The sequence below is a fragment of the Dipodomys merriami genome, unplaced genomic scaffold (assembly GCF_024711535.1).
Source record: "Dipodomys merriami isolate MVZ:Mamm:240054 unplaced genomic scaffold, mDipMer1.0.p SCAF_11, whole genome shotgun sequence".
Taxonomy (NCBI): Eukaryota; Metazoa; Chordata; class Mammalia; order Rodentia; family Heteromyidae; genus Dipodomys; species Dipodomys merriami.
The window spans coordinates 42971076-42988769 of record NW_027202382.1 but is presented as its reverse complement, the minus strand read 5'-3'; the positions used below and the strand labels follow the sequence as shown (position 1 = coordinate 42988769).

Here is a 17694-nt window from a genome sequence, read left to right as displayed (position 1 = left end):
CACAGCACCACTTCCTGGAAGGGATATTTGAAATGGGCCATGAGCACCCCTGCCTGTGGGGACAGGAAGATACTCCTGGCAAAGGGAACCTCACTTAGGCTTGGCAAAGTCCAGCTGTTCACAGTGGTCAGTAGTTGGGAGAGTGGGGGCACACGTGGCTGGTTGTACTGGGCTGGAGTAGAGGCAACAGGGAGCCCTGACCCACTCGTGGCCGCTGCCGGGGGAAGAGCCTGTGGACAGATCGAGGCAGGTGGTCTCACCGTGGAATGCTTCCAGTACAGGATGATCTCGGGGATGTTCTCCACGGGGTGCAGGAGGTGGTAGTCCCTCCACTCGTTCCAGTCGATGGTCATCGTGCCATTTTTATCCATGCTGCAAGAAAAAAGGTGCGCTCACCCACGTGGAATCACGCCCGTCTACCAGGAGCATGGCACCTCTCAGCAAGGCTGAGGGCAGTAGCTACAGCCACTCAGGTACCCGTGTGCCCGTGAGAAAGGGCAAGATGGTTTACACCCCTCTTGGTAAGAAACAAAAAGCAAAACCCCAAACAGGACTATACTGGCCCATAAGAACCCCACTTAGATCAGGTGTGGAAGTCAGGGAGGGAAGCGGTCATGGGTGACACCGATACTTACTAGGTGACAGGGCCCCAGAAGTGGCCCGTTCGTATTCTGACAGACAGACAAAGGAGGATGCAGAGGAGAGAGGAGAAACAATACAAATAAGTGCTCTGAGCAGACGTTAGTAAAGCAAGCACACACCCAAAGACATGACAGGCAGCACAGCTCGAGGTTGAGCTGCCCCAGTGACAGGCCCAGGAGCCCGGAGCCGGAGCCAAAGAACTCCCAGGGCTGTCCTTTTCACCACTGAACTACCTTCAGCATCAGACAGAGCCAGTTAGCTGTGGGAAGAAGGAATGTGGTGCAAGCCCCTTCTCCCTTCCTAACTAGGAAGAGAACATGTTGTGGGGACGCTTCTCAACAACTTGGAGTCTTCCCTCCTTCTCTTCCTGGGTCCATCGTAGATGGAGTCATTCCAGAGTCATTCCAAAAGGGAGCTGGGCATGCTGGGCACTGGTGGCTCATGCCTGAAACCCTAGCTATGCAGGAGGCTGAGATCTGAGAGTTGCTGTTCAAAACTAGCCTGGGCAGGAATCTACAATGAACCACCAAAAAGCTGGAAGTGGAGCCGTGGCTCAAGTGGCAGAGTGCTAGTCTTGAATGGAAAAAAGTGCCCAGGCCCTGAAGTTCAAGACTCAATATTGACACATACCAAAAAAATGGGATGTGTGGGTGTGAGGGGGAAAGCTGGTTTGCAAACCTGGGGAGAAGCTTCCCTTGGGACCGGGCTACTTTGATTCTTTACGAGCACAAGAAGGCCGAGTTCAAGAAAACAGGTCAGCACAATGAACAGCGCCATAGGTTAGTCCAAGAACCTTTTTTTCCCCCCATCACCCCAAACATGGAGGTGGCTGGGCACTTACCTCTTGAGAATCTTTTCTGCCTGCTGCTCGGAGATCTTGACTCCCAGGTCCCGCAGGGACTGCATGATCTCCTGCGCATCGATCCGTCCTGTGGGGACAGGCGCAGTGAGTAGGGCCTGGCAGGCAGAAATGCCCGGCTAGGGCCCTACAAGCCAGACCCAGACTCACCATCATTCTTTTTGTCCAGACTCTTAAACACCAGCCTCAGTTTCTTCTCATGGTCTTGGAGGTAATGGACAAATTCCTCAAAATCCAGCTGCCCATCCAGGTCCTTGTCACCGGCTTGCACAATTTTCTAGAAAACAAAAAGAATTTGTGGTTTTTCTCGGAACCTGCCTTTTCCGGTCCCTGGTGGGGCCCCCTTGCCCAGGAAACTGCAATCTGGAACAAAGGTCACCCCAGTGACCTGGGATGCCCCTGTCTACTCCCAGGATATACTAGTCCACAAGAAGCCTGCCACGTCAATTCTCAGCCCGCCAGTTACTGTTTAGACCCAAGGCCTGGCTAGAAGCCAGGAGCAGGCCCACTCTGTTTCCCTGACAAAGCCAGGACAAAGGAGGCCTCAGGAGGAACCCTCCAGACAGAGGCCAGCAAGGCAGCCTGTCAGTGTTCCCAAGACCTGTGTATTACACAACCAGGGCGAGCTGCTTGCACCCTGCAGGGCTGTCCCTTGCACCAGGCTCCCCATTCCCTCAGAAACTCTGCCACTTGCTCTTTCCACACAGCTCCCCCTGCCCACTGGCCCCCAAAACAACTTGGTGGCTAGAGTGAAAGTTTGGGGCAATGTCTGCCTGGCAGGTATTCTGCCAAGGGAACACTCTGGAGGCTGAGGAGGGAGAGGAGCCAAGGGTGATTATTCTTGGGCATGTGCTTCATGGCACTGCCAGTCCCAGGTCTCAGGATGCCAGATGATATAACAGAGCCCTGAGCAGGCCCTGGCAACCAGGACAGCATTACCTAGCAATAGTCAAGTGACCTAGGGTGGCTTAAAGAGGTTCCACGGCTCTGCACCTGTGCCATGGAGCTGAGCTGCACTCAGCAACTGCAAAAGGTCTCCACACTGAGTATAGAATGTGCCAGGGTCATGTGAAACGCTTTACTGAGTTTCACAACGGCTCTAGGAAGTAGGGCCGACATTTCCTCTATGCCAGAGCAGAAAACAGGAGCTCAGATCAGAGAGGCTAATTATTTATGGGAGGTTACACAGCCAGGGAAGTGGTGGGTGGGATTCAAGCTGAGCCTGTCCATCTCCTGAGCCACCTTCCTGCAGATACTGTGCCACCCTAAAGGTGAATCTCAAGAACGTGAGAGACAATATGAGTCACTTCAATTCAGCATCACCCAGAAGCCAGAGCAGAGGCTCCCTTAAGGAATCTAGTTATTCTTCCTGTGTTTCCTGATTCTCCTCCACCAGACTCTATTCACTATCCGCAACCAATATGCTAAAGCCAAGATCTATGAGTTGATGGACCATCAGCCAGCTTGTGCTCACAAAGGATTGTTGTCACACCCTGACCACTGATGGGGGATGACCCTAGATAGATATGCTGGGACCTAGCATGGTCAAAAGCCTGGTGTGCAGGGTGTGGCTGGATCTGGGGACAGATGCTGGTATGTCTTGTCTGCTACCTAGGCTTATTCATTTCCTGCCAACACCTGTGCTCTCAGCCACGAATGGAAGAAATTTTGAATGGAACCACTGCTCCACATTTCTAACTGGAATAGAAACAGTCCACAAGCCACCTGGGGGAGAAGGTGCAGAGCTCTGGCCCTCAGGTTGCCTGCCACCAAGGCGATCCATGCGTTTGACTGCGGTAGTGCCTGTGACATAGACAACCCACGACTGTGCTCACAGCAGCTGATTTAAAAATACTCTTAAGAGCTGGATGTGGTGGCGCATGTGTATAATCCCAGCATTTGGGAGGCTGAGGATGAAGAATGTGAGGCCAACCTAGACTACAGAGTGTATTCCTGATGAAAAAACAAACCCACAGAGCCTCCTTTCTGTTTCCTTCCTAGGGCATCCAAAGCATCTCCAGCACCCATTGGTATCACTAGCACTGGGGACCGTGTGATCCCAATGAACTGAGAAACGAAGAGGCAAGTGACCCAAGTGATCCAAGTGACCCTCTACCTCTACAGCTCAGTTTCTCATCATCCAAGGGTCAGGACCCCTGCTGTGCCCTGCTCCTCGGGCTGCCCTCCCCTCCCACACCCAGGGATGCCAACTCCAGCCTGGGGAACCCCCAAAGAGGAGCCTCTACCATCCTCCCCCACCCCCGGCCCGCCACCTCAGCCACACTCAGTTAAAGGCACTCCATCTCTACATTCCGTCTCCCACAAGTGCCTTCCTGGAATTCCAGCCTTCCTCACGTCATGCGAAAGCAATCGCTCCCACCCATGCCGCAGAGCTTGCCACGTGCCAACCGGGGAAAATTCCCACCCTTCCGGCAGTCTCTCCGCCGTGAGCCGCTGTGTCAGAGGACACCTATCCGCTCAGCAAACCCGCTTCTGCCCGGCCCCGCACACCTGCTTCCACTGGCGGTAGGTGGAGAACTCCTGGGAAGGGATGAAGACGCTGAGCTTGAAGATGGACTTGAGCTCGGCGGGAAGCCCCTTGGACTCAAAGTACTGGAACTCGGTCTGGGCCTCGCCGATGAGCGGCACGTACAGGCACAGGCAGAGCATGCTGGCCGGGCGGGTGCGTGGCTGCCGTGGGAGCGGAGCCGGGCGGGGAGCGGGAGCGGGAGTGGGAGCAGAGGCCTGCAGCCCGGCCAGAACGCGACGCAGCCGCCCGCGAAACTTGCACTTGATATGCCGGCACCGAGCCCCGCCCTTCGGCTCAGTTGAAATACGGCTCCACCCACTGCCAGCCCGGCCCGGCCAATGAGCTCCTGAGCTCCGGCCCAGCTCCGCCCCCCTGGACGGCGGCATCGGGTTGCTCAAGAGGCGGAGAGCAAAGATCAGGACTGACGTCACCGGCTCCCGCGATACCCCGGCGGAGCCCCGGCAGCCGGCTCTGCCCAGGGTGTCCGTCCCGTGCCCAAACAAACCTTCACCCCCTGGCTGCCAGCTCCTCCAAACAAACAGCCGACAACCAGTTTTCATACAAGGTCCCCAAGTGCGTCACTCGATTCGAACTTCTCCCCTTAGTAAATCATTCCCAACAGAAAATTCAGCAGATGTGGAAAAAAAATTAATGCCCGCTGGACCCTGGCCTGGGGTGGCTGAGACAGGAGTCAAAGAGCCGGTCCCCAGCCAGGCTGCGGCATGGCCCACTCACTTTCCAGCACAGCGCTGATGTGCCCGGGCCCCCAGCCCGGCACAGCCCACAAGTACCCAGTGAGAAAACCACTTCCATGCACTCTACAAAGCCAGCCTCCCATTGCCCCGCCTCAAGGCAACCAGAAGAGGACTCAAAAGGACCACAGAAGAGGAGGGACCTTAGGTATTTGCTGAGGGACCCCCCCACTCCCCAGAATCAGAACTCTGGGGCCAACTGAGGCCCTGTATCAGCCCCCATAGTTTTCAGACCCAAGTCTACATAAAACACTTGAAACCTTGCATAGTCCTAGCTTTCTGACCTGGAACGTTGCTGCTCTATGTGAAACTTTTGTAAATTTCACTTAAAAAAATTTTTTTAAGAGTTGGGCATAGTGTACATACCTGGAATCCCAGCTCTCAGAAGAAAGGTTGAGGCAAGAGAACCTCAAATTCAAGGCCAGTTAGTGCTACAATAGTGAGGTTAAGGTCAGCCTGGGCTATATTTGGAGACCCTGCCTCAAAAAAGGAGGTAGAGAGGTAGAGTGTAAGCTATAGCTCAATGGTAGAACATTGCCTAATATGCATAAATCCCTGTGTTAGTGATGGGGTAATCTTGACTGTCAACTTGATTAAATGGAGAAGAAGCTGGGAAATTAACTTTGGGTGTGCCTGTGAGGGAATTTCCGGCAAGAATTATCTAAGAGTGGGAGGCCCATCCTGAATGTGGGCAGCACCAACCCATAGGCTGGAGGCCAGGTGGAATAAAAGAAGAAAAAGGGAAGCTAGACACTGGTGGCTTGAAACTGTAATCCTAGCTACTTGGGAGGCTAAATATGGGAGGGCAGCAGTTGGAGGACAGACAGGCAGAAAAGTTTTTGAGACCCCTTCTCAATCCATAGCTGGGTGTAGTGCACACACCTGTCAGAAATTGGGAAAAAAAGTCCATGAGAGCCAGGCACCAATGGCTCATGCCTATAATCCACACAATTAAGGAGGCTGAGATCTGAGGATTGTGGTTCAAAGCCAGCCCATGCAGGAAAGTCTGTGAGACTCTCATTTCCAATAAACCACCAGAAAACCCAAAGTGGCACTGTGACTGAAATGATAAGAGCGCTCGCCTTGAGCTTAAGAGCTGAGGGACAGTGCCCAGGCCCAGAGTTTAGGCCCCATGAGACACCCCCCCCCCATCTCAATAAAAGGAAGCTGCCAGTGGCTGGTGGCTCATGCCTGTAATCTTAGCTACTCAGGAGGTTGAGATCTGAGTGAGAATCATGGTTCAAAGCCAGCCTGGGCTGGAAAGTCTGTGAGACTCTTATCTCCAATTAACCACCAGAAAATTGGAAGTGGCTCAAATGGTAGAGTACTCACCTTGAGCTGAAGAGCTCAGGGACAGTTCTCAGGCCCCATGACCGACCAAAAAAAAAAAAAAAAAGACGGAAGCTGAACAAGTCAGAACAAGGAGACAGACAGCTCACAGCTTAGTGCCTGGGCAGGAAGTAAGACTCTGTCTTAAAAATAACATCAAAAAACAAAACAAAACAGAGATCATGGGGCTAGGAAGATGGTTCAGTGGTAGAGTGCTTGCCTCCCATGCATGAGGGCCTGGGTTCAATTCCTCAGCACCATATAAGCAGAAAAAGCCAGAAGTACCACTGTGGATCAGATGATAGAGTGCTAGCCTTGAGCTGAAGAGCTGAGGGACAGTGCCCAAGCCCAGAATTCAAGCTCCACGACTGACAACAATAACAACAACCAGGGTTTGTTGTTAGCCCAGCACTGGTGGCTCATATCTGTAATCCTAACTACTAAAGAGGCTGAGATCTGAGGATTATGGTATGAAGTCAGCCCAGGAAGGCAAAACTCCATGAGACTCTTATCTCTAATCAACAATTAAAAAACTGGAAGTAGTGCTGTGCTGTAGCTCTACAGTGGTAGAGCACTAGCCTTGAGCAAAACTGCTCAGGACAGTGCCCAGGCCCTTAGTTCAAGACCTATGACCAACAGAAACAACAACAACAGTGCTGGAAATCTCTCTGTGTTAGACTGCCAGCTTAGCACTCTCATGGTCCTGAATAACCACAGTGCTGCCAAAAAGGAAAAAAAAAAGAAAGAAAGAAAGAAAAAGAAAAAAAAATGCCTACGGGCACAGACATTGTCTCTGCTTCCTGGCTACTTACTATGAGTTGAGCCCTTCTGCTCTGCCTGTCCTCTCATGATGCCCCAAACCTCTGAAAGTCAAAATAAGCCCTATCTCTCTTAAGTTCTTTTCTTAGTACTTTGTCAAAATGACAAAACTTGAATTGAGAGTGTAGCTCCAGAATAAGAGTGCATACTTAGCAATCTTAATGTCTTTAGTACTATCCCTGGTAACAGAGACACACACAGACACACATATACATACACAGTTAAGAAACTGATACAGGGCTCAATATACAGCATTACAAAGGAAAATCAAATGAAACTTTAAAACATTTGGTCCCTTAATCGTACAGCCATGTTGTAAATGCTTGGTAGAATTATCATAGAAACTTCCACAAGGCAACCCAGCTGTGGAACTCCTTTAGGAGATGAATAAGAACATTCCAGACCTTGAAAAGAGCTGATCCTTCCGGAGGCTTAACCTGCGCCCCCAGCCTGCAAGTTCCACCCCATGCTTTCCTCACAGATCTGCACTGAGAAGGAAGAGACCACGTCACTCTCTCGCTCCTTTTATGGTGCACTACTTCCTAATATAGATGAAATCTTCTCGCTCTGGGGATGGATAAAAATGGATAGCTATCATTTGGAGATCAACAAAATTAAAAGTACTTCTCAACACATTAGCAAGTGTTTTACAGAAAGCTGTCAGGAAGATTCTAGAATAAGATGTTGACTTTAACTTTGTGTGTTTGTGGGTGTCATTCCTAGTACTGGCTTGATCTCAGGGCCTGGGTACTCCCTGACTTTTGTCTAATTTTTTTTTTTTTTTGGTCTGTCATGGGGCTTGAACGCTAGGCCTGGGCACTGTCCCTGAGCTCTTCAGCTCAAGGCTAGTGCTCTACCACTAGAGCCACAGCACCACTTCCAGCTTTCTAGTGGTTCAGTGGAGAGAAGAGTCTCATGGACTTTCCTGCCAAGGCTGGTTTCAAACTGTGATCCTCAGATCTTAGTCTCCTGAGCAGCTAGGATTATAGGCATGAATGACTGTGCCTGGCAAGATGTTGACTTTTATTACTTTTTTTTTTTTTTTGGGGGGGGGGCCCGGTTGTGGGGCCTGAACTCTGGGCCTGGGCGCTGTCCCTCAGCTCTTCAGCTCAAGGCTAGCGCTCTACCACTTGAGCCACAGTGCCACTTCCGGCTTTTTTCTTATGTGGTGATGAGGAATTGAACCCAGGGCCTCAAGCATGCAAGGCAAGCGCTCTACCACTGAGCCACCTTCCCAGACCCAAATGTTGACTTTTATGTACACCACAGTGGAACAAATTATAAGCAGGGATAGAGCATTTGGTCCTAAGGGACTTAAGTTTTAAGAGCAAGCCCTGGGGTGCCCTGGGCAGATGTGATGAGACTGCTTGATGACTAGGCAAACTCCTGCTCAGCCTCCCCTAAGTCCACAACGCTCAGCTGTCTCCTACGCAGCCCAATCCAGAATGGCTCTGCTTTAGAGCTACTATAACACATATTTCTATTGCTAGAATCCCTGAAAGAAGGCGGCTTTAGGCTTAGCTGGTTTCTAAGGAGCCAAGAAACAGACATGAACAAGATCTGCCCCCTCCTCTCCTGTACTAGACAGGTGCTCGACCTCTTGGACCACTATTCCCAGCTCCCCACCCCCCTTTTGTTGTCTGAGATCAGGACTCAACTCAGTATCTGATACATTTGTTCACTGGCTGGCCCTCTACTACTTAAGCCATGCCTCCAACCGTTTTTGCTTTTATTTTCTGGATAGATGTGTATGCCTGCGCCAGCCTGGCTAGAATAGGCACATGCCTGTATTCAATTAGATCTCCCTCCATACCTCACCCCCAGCCCTTACCTTCTCTCACACATAATTGAACTCAGGGCCTGGGTGCTGTCCCTTCGTTTTTCACTCAAGGCTGGAGCTGTACCACTTTAGCCAAAGCTCTAATTTGGCTTTTTTTTTTTTTTTTGGTCGGTCATGGGTCTTGAACTCTAGGCCTAGGTGCTGTCCCTCAGCTCTAGCTCAAGGCTAACGCTCTACCGCTAGAGCCATAGCACTACTTCTGGTTTCCTGGTAGTTAATTGGAAATAAGAGTCTCATGGACTTTCCTGCTTGGGCTGGCTTTGAACCATGATCCTCAGATCTCAGCCTTCCGAGTAGTTAGGATTATAGGCATGAGCCATGAGCGCCTGGCTTCTACTTCAGCTTTTTGGTGGTTAATTAGAGGGAAGAGTCTCATGGACTTTCCTGCTAAAATCAAAGAATCCCAGTTCTAAGCCAGCCTGGGAAGAAAGTCTTTGAGATTCTTATTTCCAATTAACCAGCAAAGAGCTGAAGAGGCAAATGTGGCTCAGATGGTACAGTGACAGCCTTGAGTAAAAACAGCAAGCCAGAGCAAAAGGCCCTGAGTTCAAGAGCCAGTACTGGCATGAAAAACAAAAACAAAAAATGAAAGAATCTTGTGCTTGATATTGCAAGAGGAATTTCAAAGTATTATCAAATAAATGCAACAGAGGTCATTACTCTACACAGACCAACAGTTTCACAGGACCAAGGGAATGTTCTCTGAAATGTTCTTCAAGTGTCAGTCAACACGTTATTTTACTCGGCTGACATCAATTGTATTACAACATTAGTGTTTTGTTATTGGCGGTGTTTTAGACTAGGCAAGTGTTTTAGACTAGTATTCTACCACTTAGCCACAGCTCTACTTCTGGCTTTTTTGGTAGTTTATTGGTGATAAGAGTGTCACAGACTTTCTTGCCTGGACTGGCTTCTAATCACCATCCTCAGATCTCAGCCTCCTGAGTAGCTAGGATTACAGGTGTGAGCCACTGGTGCCTGGCTTTGTTTTTGAGCCAGGGTCGTGCATGTAGCCCAGGCTTGCACTGTCCAGACTGGCCTTCAACTGAGCAGTGTGAAATTACAAGCATGGACAGCCACATTTAGCTTAAAAAGCATTCAAACTTTTCATTCTGCTAATGTCATTAAGTCCCATAAATATGGTAGTACATTCCTATAACTCTTGTACCTTAGAGGCTGAGGCAGGAGAAACCCCAATTTGAATCCAGCTTGGGCTCCCCTTTCTCTCCCCCCAAAAAAGCAAAGTATTTTATTTTATTTATTTATTTTGGGTCCGGTCATAGGGCCTGAACTCTGGGCCTGGGCGCTGTCCTTCAGCTCTTCAGCTCAAGACTAGCACTCTACCACTTGAGCCACAGCACCACTTCTGGCTTTTTCTGCTTATGTGGTGCTGAGGAATCGAACCCAGGGTCTTACGCATGCAAGGCAAGCGCTCTACCACTGAGCCACCTTCCCAGCCCGCAATTTAAATTGGTGTTTGCTTACTTCTTTAAAAAGTCATCCAGGCCGGGCGCTGGTGGCTCACGCCTGTAATCCTAGCTACTCAGGAGGCTGAGATCTGAGGATCGCGGTTCAAAGCCAGCCCAGGCAGGAGAGACCGTGAGACTCCAATCTCCAATAAACCACCAGAAAACTGGAAGTGGCGCTGCAGCTCAAGTGGTAGAGCACTCGCCTTGAGCTGAAGAGCGCAGAGATAGCGCTCAGGCCCAGAGTTCAAGCCCCATGACCAACCAAAAATAAATAAATAAATAAAAAGTCATCCAGGGGCTGGGAATGTAGCTTAGTGGTAGAGCATGCATGAAGCCCTGGGTTCAATTCCTCAGCACCACCTACACAGAAAAAGCTGAAAGTGGCACTGTGGCTCAAGTGGTAGCCTACTAGCCTTGAGCAGCTCGGGGACTGTGCCCAGGCCCTGAGTTCAAGCCCCAGGAAAAAAATAAAAGAGTCATCCATCCTACTGAGTTTCACAGATAATCAAAAAAACTCCATTTTTGGGCTGAGAGCATGCAAGTATGAGATCCTCTGAGTTCAAGTCTCAATACTGTCAAAAGACAAAAACAAAAACTAACCCAAACCCTCCCAATCCAACATCAGGCACTAGTGGCTCATGCCCATAATCCTAGCTATTCCAGACTCTGAAATCTGAGGACTGCGGTTCAAAGCAGTAAAGTCTCTCCATGAGGCTTACCTCCAATTAATCAGCATAAAGCTGGAAGTAGAGGGCTGGGAAGGTGGCTCAGTGGAAGAGTGCTTGCCTTGCATGCATGAGGCCCTGGGTTTGATTCCTCAGCACCACATAAGCAGAAAAAGCCAGAAGTAGTGCTGTGACTCAAGTGGTAGAGTGCTAGCTTTGAGCTGAAGAGCCCAGGTCCAGAGTTCAGGCCTCATGACTGACAAAAAAAAAAAAAAAAAAAGGCTGGAAGTAGAGCTGTGGCTCAAGTGGCAGAGCTCGAGCCTCGAGTGAGGGGCTCTGGGGTCATCCCATGAGCAACATGACCCATAAGTTGAGCAAACAGACCTGGAGAGAGAACCTCATTTGCTCAAGTCCCAAGTCTGTCAGTGACAGAGCTTGGGCTTGAAGCCAGTCCCAGGCTCTTGTTACAACATCCACTTAAAGCAACTTCCAACCTGATACTTTAGCAAGGAGATTTGGGAGCTCAGTTCTGGAAGAATACTTGGAAGCCTGACACTGAGACCTGCTGTCAGCAACCTTGCATATGGGAAGATAAGGTGTAACTTGAGCAAGTTTGGCCTTAGCTAAACTAGAGCTTTGAAAGCCAGGTGGGGAGGACAATGAAGCACCAGCATCAGACCTGGATTCCATTCCTGACATCTCCCTAGCTCCCAGCTCTCCAAGATCAGGGAACACACACAGTAAGATTCTTCGCTGCTCTCTTTATTTATTCTAATTTTGTGACCCAAATCTATTTGTTTCTTCTCCTCAAATGTCTATTCCTCCGACTACTATAGGGAAACAATGACTAGCACTAGATCCCGTAGAATTCAGTGGCGTCAGATTCCTCTTCATCCATAAAGGAGATCTCACTAGCATTTTCCCACTGCAGATCTGTCTATTATGCGCTAAAACAAAACAAAACAAAAGAACCCAGCAGGTACTTCCTGTAAGGGCTGGAATACTATTGTAAAGAACAGAGCAGGTAAGGTGTTGGTAATGTAGCACTAAGTCAGAATGTGACTCCTCCCTCCTCTGCAATGACTCAGACCAAGGCAGAAAGATTAATAAATGAAGGCTCACAAGCCCCACCCACCTTCAAGGCTCTCTAATCTCACTGGCTGCTGCGGCTGCAGTGTCTTTTGATGATCAGGTTGCCATGGCAGCCCAGTGTAACGGGTTTCCAGTGAAACCGGCCTACACTTGGCAATTACACACACAATGAACAAAATTCTGAGCTTTAGAGAAGACAGCCTCTCAGGATTTGCAAGCTCCAATGCCGTGAGGCCACCTCCCACTTGAGATTGGTGGCTTTCTTTCCCAACTGCAGATTAACTATAAGACAAAGATAAAAAGGAAAATTGGAACAGTTCCTAGAATTAAAAGCTTTCAGGAAGCAAACTGACTCAGACAGATATATTTACATGGAGGAAGTGAGAGGGAAATAAAGTAGTGCTACTGGACAATGAGGAGCTTGAGAACCAAAGAACTTCTCTGTAAGGTTTCCGGGGCCTTCTGGGGGCCTCCTTCTGACACAAGGGTCAAAGCAGGGCACTTGGTATTCGCATCTTCCATGCCTGTTGGGCTACACTGCTCCTTTTTAGTTTATCTGCTTTGAAATAGTCTACACCGCTCAGATGTGCTTCCTCCCTTGCTTCAAACCAGCTGCTTAAGTCCCATTGCTCCTCCAATACATCGACGCCAACCCATCCCCCAAGTGAGGGATCCCTGGATCTCTTGATTCTGTAGGCTAGGAAAGAGGCTGATCAGAACAGCAAGTCCTACCTGAGGCAATCCCTGGGGCAGAGCTGGCAAGAAGTGCCCATATGAACTGGGAAATGGAGCAGTTAATTATTAAAGTGGTCATTAAAAAAAAAAAGTGATTTTAAAAGCCAGCCAATCCAGGCCATAAGGAAAGTAGGGCTATAGATAAAAATGTTCCTTATAAAAACTAGTGCAATCAATATTTCTGATTGTATGTGTATGTGTGTGTGTGTGAGTGTGTGTGTGTGTGTGTGTGTGTGCGCGCGCACATGCTCATGCCAGTCCTGGGGCTCGAACTCAAGGCTTGGACGCTGTCCTTGAACTTTTGTGCTCAAGGCTAGCACTCTACCACTTGAGTCACAACCCCACCATTGGTCTTTTTCTTTTTTGTGTGGTTAATTGGCACTAAGAGTCTCACGGACTTTCTTGCCTGGGCTGGCTTCAAACTAGTACCCTTAGATCTTAGCCTTCCTGAATAGCTACGATTATAGGCATGCACCACCAGAGCCCAACTCCATTTCTGATCTTCTCTAAATCGAGTGAAAGGTGGAACGTGACCCTCCCTGGGCTCATTCAGCTTGACCACCTCAAGCATAACACCCCCGGCTCTAAGGCCTGACACCGTAGAGTTTAGCAGTGTAGATTCCCCTCAATGTCAAAGCTTACCTGATGCAAAGGTTGTTACAGCAACCTTTCTACTCCCTCTCTACTCAACAAGGTAAAAGGGGCATTGATTAAACATAGCCATTCAACTCCACAAACATTTTGGGAGTGTATGTACAATACGCTAAACATAGGGTAAAATCCCCACTACTGTGAAAAGATTCAGAAAAACCAAAGCTCAGGAGGTGAATGAGGTCGCACCTATGCAGAGAGGACAAATCTCAGTCAAATGCCCATTTTTAATTTGTTGTAATCTGAGAGCAGCCCAGCTAGCTCCACTAAGCATTGCTTTCGTAAGAGGGAGTGAGGTAGGAAAGGATAAAGCTCCAGACATATGTGGAGTTCAATCTCATCTCTAGCTCTTCTTGTTTAACCTTTCTGCGTTAGTTTTGTCATCCATGCTGTGGGAATATTCTCTTACCTTGGCTCTTATGAAAGGTGGATATAGTAATCCAGGGGTCAGGAAGGACTAAATGCCATTGGACTTGGCTGACCCTGAGGAGTGGCTGTGTCATTCCTAGAGGGCCGCCAGCTTGTACATTTCCTGATGCCACCTTCTTCAGGGACCTGACCATATCCCTTCCCTCTCCCTCCCAGACCCAAGGTAACCTGGGTCCTACAGAGGCATACCTGGGTTCCACCTTAGGCCTGCCAACAAGATCTGTCCCTAGCTTTTAGGCCATTAGGTGAAATGCCCAAGGCACCCTCTGCTACCCTCCGGCTGGTTCTGTCTAGACTGTTTAGGTAAGCTAAGACAATACACTTCAGATCATCCCTTACTTTCAAGAAGGGGCTTTCCAAAGTGAAACTGATCAATCCTAAGGCAAATCTTTCTTCAGGGCCACCCTGAGGTGGCCTTAGTGGGCAGCAAAATGTTTAGAGTGGCCACAGAAAGATTGTAGAAGGAACCTGAGAACTTTTTCACTGCCTAATACTCTGACTGCATCCCCCCCTCCCCACAACTGATTTCAAGTCCCTCTTCTCCCCCCATCTTTTTCTGAGGAAATGATCCTGGAACAGCCTGCAGACTCAGAGGTTCTCTCTCAAGAATGCCATCATTACCTTAGGAAATTGCTCTGCAGGTCCAACCACCAGCAAAATGGTGGGTCTCTTTTCCGTGGCCTCAGCCCTTCCGTTCTGTTTGCCCAAAAAGCTTGTCGTCTGGTCTCCCCGAGCAGGAGTTTGGGTGCCTCTGCCTTCATGATTGGTGTCCTCTCTGGAGCCTTGGCAGCCAGCCTTCGGGAAAATGCTGGACAGAAAATGCCCCAGCATCTGCGACATGCTGGTTTCTTCCAAATGCCACGGGTGGTGGCTGTTCACTTCAGAGGGACGTGACCACAATACCAAGGGTCTCTGGCTAACAGCTGCCTGGAAGGCTGGCGTGGGGGGGTCTCAGGCTGGAAGCTCCGCATGCACAGACTGCTTCCTGCTTTTGCAAATTCGCTCACTAGCACTGCAGTCGTTCCTGGCCTGAGGAGTTCACTACGAGGATGAGGACAGGATGCCTCTGGGCTTCTGACTGACAAGGAGAGCAGTTGGGCTTCTCCAATACAAGCCCTTCTGCAGGTGGCCGGTGATCAAAGGTTTGGCTTTTAAAAAAAAAACAAGAGGAAAAAGTGATATCCAAAACAGACCTCTCCTGGAGGCTGAAGCAACTTGCCAGCTCCCCGGCATTCAGCACCCGGTTCCTCACCCAAGCCCAGGACCCGAGCATCCAGGCTGCATTCTCACTGCAGCAGCTCCCGGCCAATCACCTCTGCCGACACTACCGAGTTCATTATCCCTCCAATCACAGGCGGCAGACTGCCTCCTGCACCCCAAGTCTGCAGGGAGGTGCAGATACAAACTCCAGCTCAGGTTGAGTGCTGAATCCACTGGCTCACCGGTGTAGTAACTTTCTACTCTCAGCCAGGTGGATTCCAGGATGGCGGTCACTGAATTTAACAGGACCCAGAGTCTTTAAGCCATTTAAGCCACACTCGCCCGGTTCCTTCTCCAGTTCTTACTGGCAGAAAGCAGCCACACCACAATACTTCTCCTGGGTCTCCCAGGAGACCAGGAGCCTGGGGGCAGGAATCACACCACAGATCTGGACTTCCACTAATAGGGCCCCAAAGCAAGCACAGTGTAGATTACACTGGGCAAATGTAAAAAGGATTAACCCTTGTCATTTGTTTCTTAGTACCAGCAGACAGATGCAGAAACCAACTATGTCCATTCCGAAAAAAATGACCCTTTGATCTCACAGTTCATGACTATTCTTGAAGGGGGAGGGGGGCTTTTTAATGGTTAATAGGAGATAAGTTTCATGGGCTTTCCTATCTGAGCTGGCTTTGAACTGTGATCCTCTCAGATCTAAGCCTGAGTAACTAGATTTATGGATGTGAGCCACCAGGTTCTTTTAAAGATACAAGCACACACATACAACACAAAAGTTTAGTAAACTCTGTTGAGGAGAGTATTAGAGCACACATATCCTCTCTGAGGAGCAACTTAGTTCCAGCTGCTAACATTTCAAAAGCTCCAACCCTTTGACACAGCACTTCTGCTTTTAGGAACTTATCCTGTGGATACACTTGCACACATGGACCTTCTGCTGGCATATACACAGAAGGTGAGCCTTGTTTAGACTCTTAGGGAGTAGGTACCTAGATTATGGTGCATCCCTGGGCAAGGGTTAAAAGCATAAGAAGGCTCCCATAGCATGTATACTATTATGGGGTAGCAAAACAGCAAGGCCATTTCTAATCATGAAGACTACTACTTCTGAAAAGATCTATGTAGCTGAAGAGGGTTCGGGCTGGGAAGGCATTTGGAGATTTCAGGAAAGAAAGTCTGATGGGAGATTTGATTTCACTGAGTGTGAATCATGAGCATGATCTAGGCATACATATAAACTTGTAAATAAATGAAAGGTTTATTTAAAGGGAAGACCTAAGACTAGAAAACTAGATAGCCAAGACAGAGCTGTCATGAAAATCTCAAGGATTCTACATCAGTTGCCTGGGTTGCTGGATGATCAGAATAAACTTATCTAGAAACAATTTTGCGCATTAACTAAATGTATGGTCTTTGAAGTCAGACTCCATGTTCAGATCCTGGCCATTACTTAACCAAAGCTGTGAGATCTCAATTAAGTTACATTAGCTCTTAGTGATTCAGTAAGCAACAACAGAGATTCACCTTTTTTTTTTTTTTTGGGGGGGGGTCCAGTTGTGGGGCTTGAATTCTGGGCTTGGGCGTTGTCCCTCAGCTCTTCAGCTCAAGGCTAGTGCTCTACCACTTGAGCCACAGTGCCACTTCCGGCTTTTTTCTTTTGCTTATATGGTGCTGAGGAATCGAACCCAGGGCCTCAGGCATGCAAAGCAAGCGCTCTACCACTGAGATACCTTCCCAGCCCCGAGATTCACCTTCTTATAGCAATAAACAGCCTAGACAAAATGCCTAAAACAATGTTGTCAAGCCACTGGACAAGAGGCAACAAAGGACACCAGAGGTTGTTGAAAAGTGCCCCAACTTCCCACTTAGAGTTTCCTGGCTATGAGGCTGAGGGGAAGGAAGCCCAAATGGAACCCACAGTCTGTCTACGTTGAAAAGATGGGGCTGGGTGACCAGGACAGCTGGTCTGTAGGACATGGTACCAAGGAGGAAACAGCCACACACAAGGGAGCTCTGAGGAAGTATGCAAGGACCCCTGGAGTCAGGGCACGGGGGATGAGGAAGCTACCAATGGAGAGATCACATGGTAAGAATAGTTCTTGTTCCCACCAGCCAGAGTAGGAAAAAAAAAAACTCACAATATAGGGAAGTTCAAGACAAGGCTTTTGTCTCGATAATGGGTCAAAACCAGGGGTAGACTACATGCTATTCCTGTCCCAGCAGGGACAATGAGAGCATGTCCTACAATGCTTTATCTGTCTCCAAATAACTGCACCCAGAATAAAACTAGAGTATTGCCAGGCGCTGGTGGCTCACACCTGTAATCCTAGCTACTCAGGAGGCTGAGATCTGAGGATCGTGGTTAAAAGCCAGCCCTGGCAGGAAAGTCTTTTTTTTTTTTGGGGGGGGGGGTCAGGTCGTGGGGCCTGAACTCTGGACTTAGGCGCTGTCCCTCAGCTCTTCAGCTCAAGGTGAATGCTCTACCACTTGAGCCACAGCGCCACTTCCGGCTTTTTTTCTTTTTGCTTATGTGGTGCTGGGGAATCGAACCCAGAGCCTCATGCATGCAAGACAAACGCTCTACTTGAGCCACCTTCCCAGCCCAGAGGTGTTGGGTATTTTTTTTTGCCAGTTGTGGGGCTTGAACTCTGGACCTAGGTGCTG

The 17694-nt window shown here is 49.2% G+C and overlaps 1 protein-coding gene across 7 annotated transcripts in view; it reads right to left on the bottom strand.

Annotated features, from left to right (window-relative positions):
- The window catches only part of Slc25a25 (solute carrier family 25 member 25), a 42006-nt gene that overhangs the window by 6051 nt on the left and 18261 nt on the right, over nt 1–17694 (bottom strand). For 2 of the 7 annotated variants that reach the window (XM_070014387.1, XM_070014439.1), the window contains exons 2-5: nt 1652–1778; nt 1484–1571; nt 636–671; nt 261–372 (exon numbers count right to left, since the gene is read on the bottom strand). In XM_070014387.1, the coding sequence (XP_069870488.1) occupies nt 261–372; nt 636–671; nt 1484–1571; nt 1652–1778 (363 nt within the window). Of the gene's footprint in view, nt 1–260; nt 373–635; nt 672–1483; nt 1572–1651; nt 1779–4012; nt 4253–14433; nt 15043–17694 lie in introns of those variants that run through there. The other 5 variants (XM_070014405.1, XM_070014424.1, XM_070014415.1 and 2 more) reach the window with 5 other exon arrangements.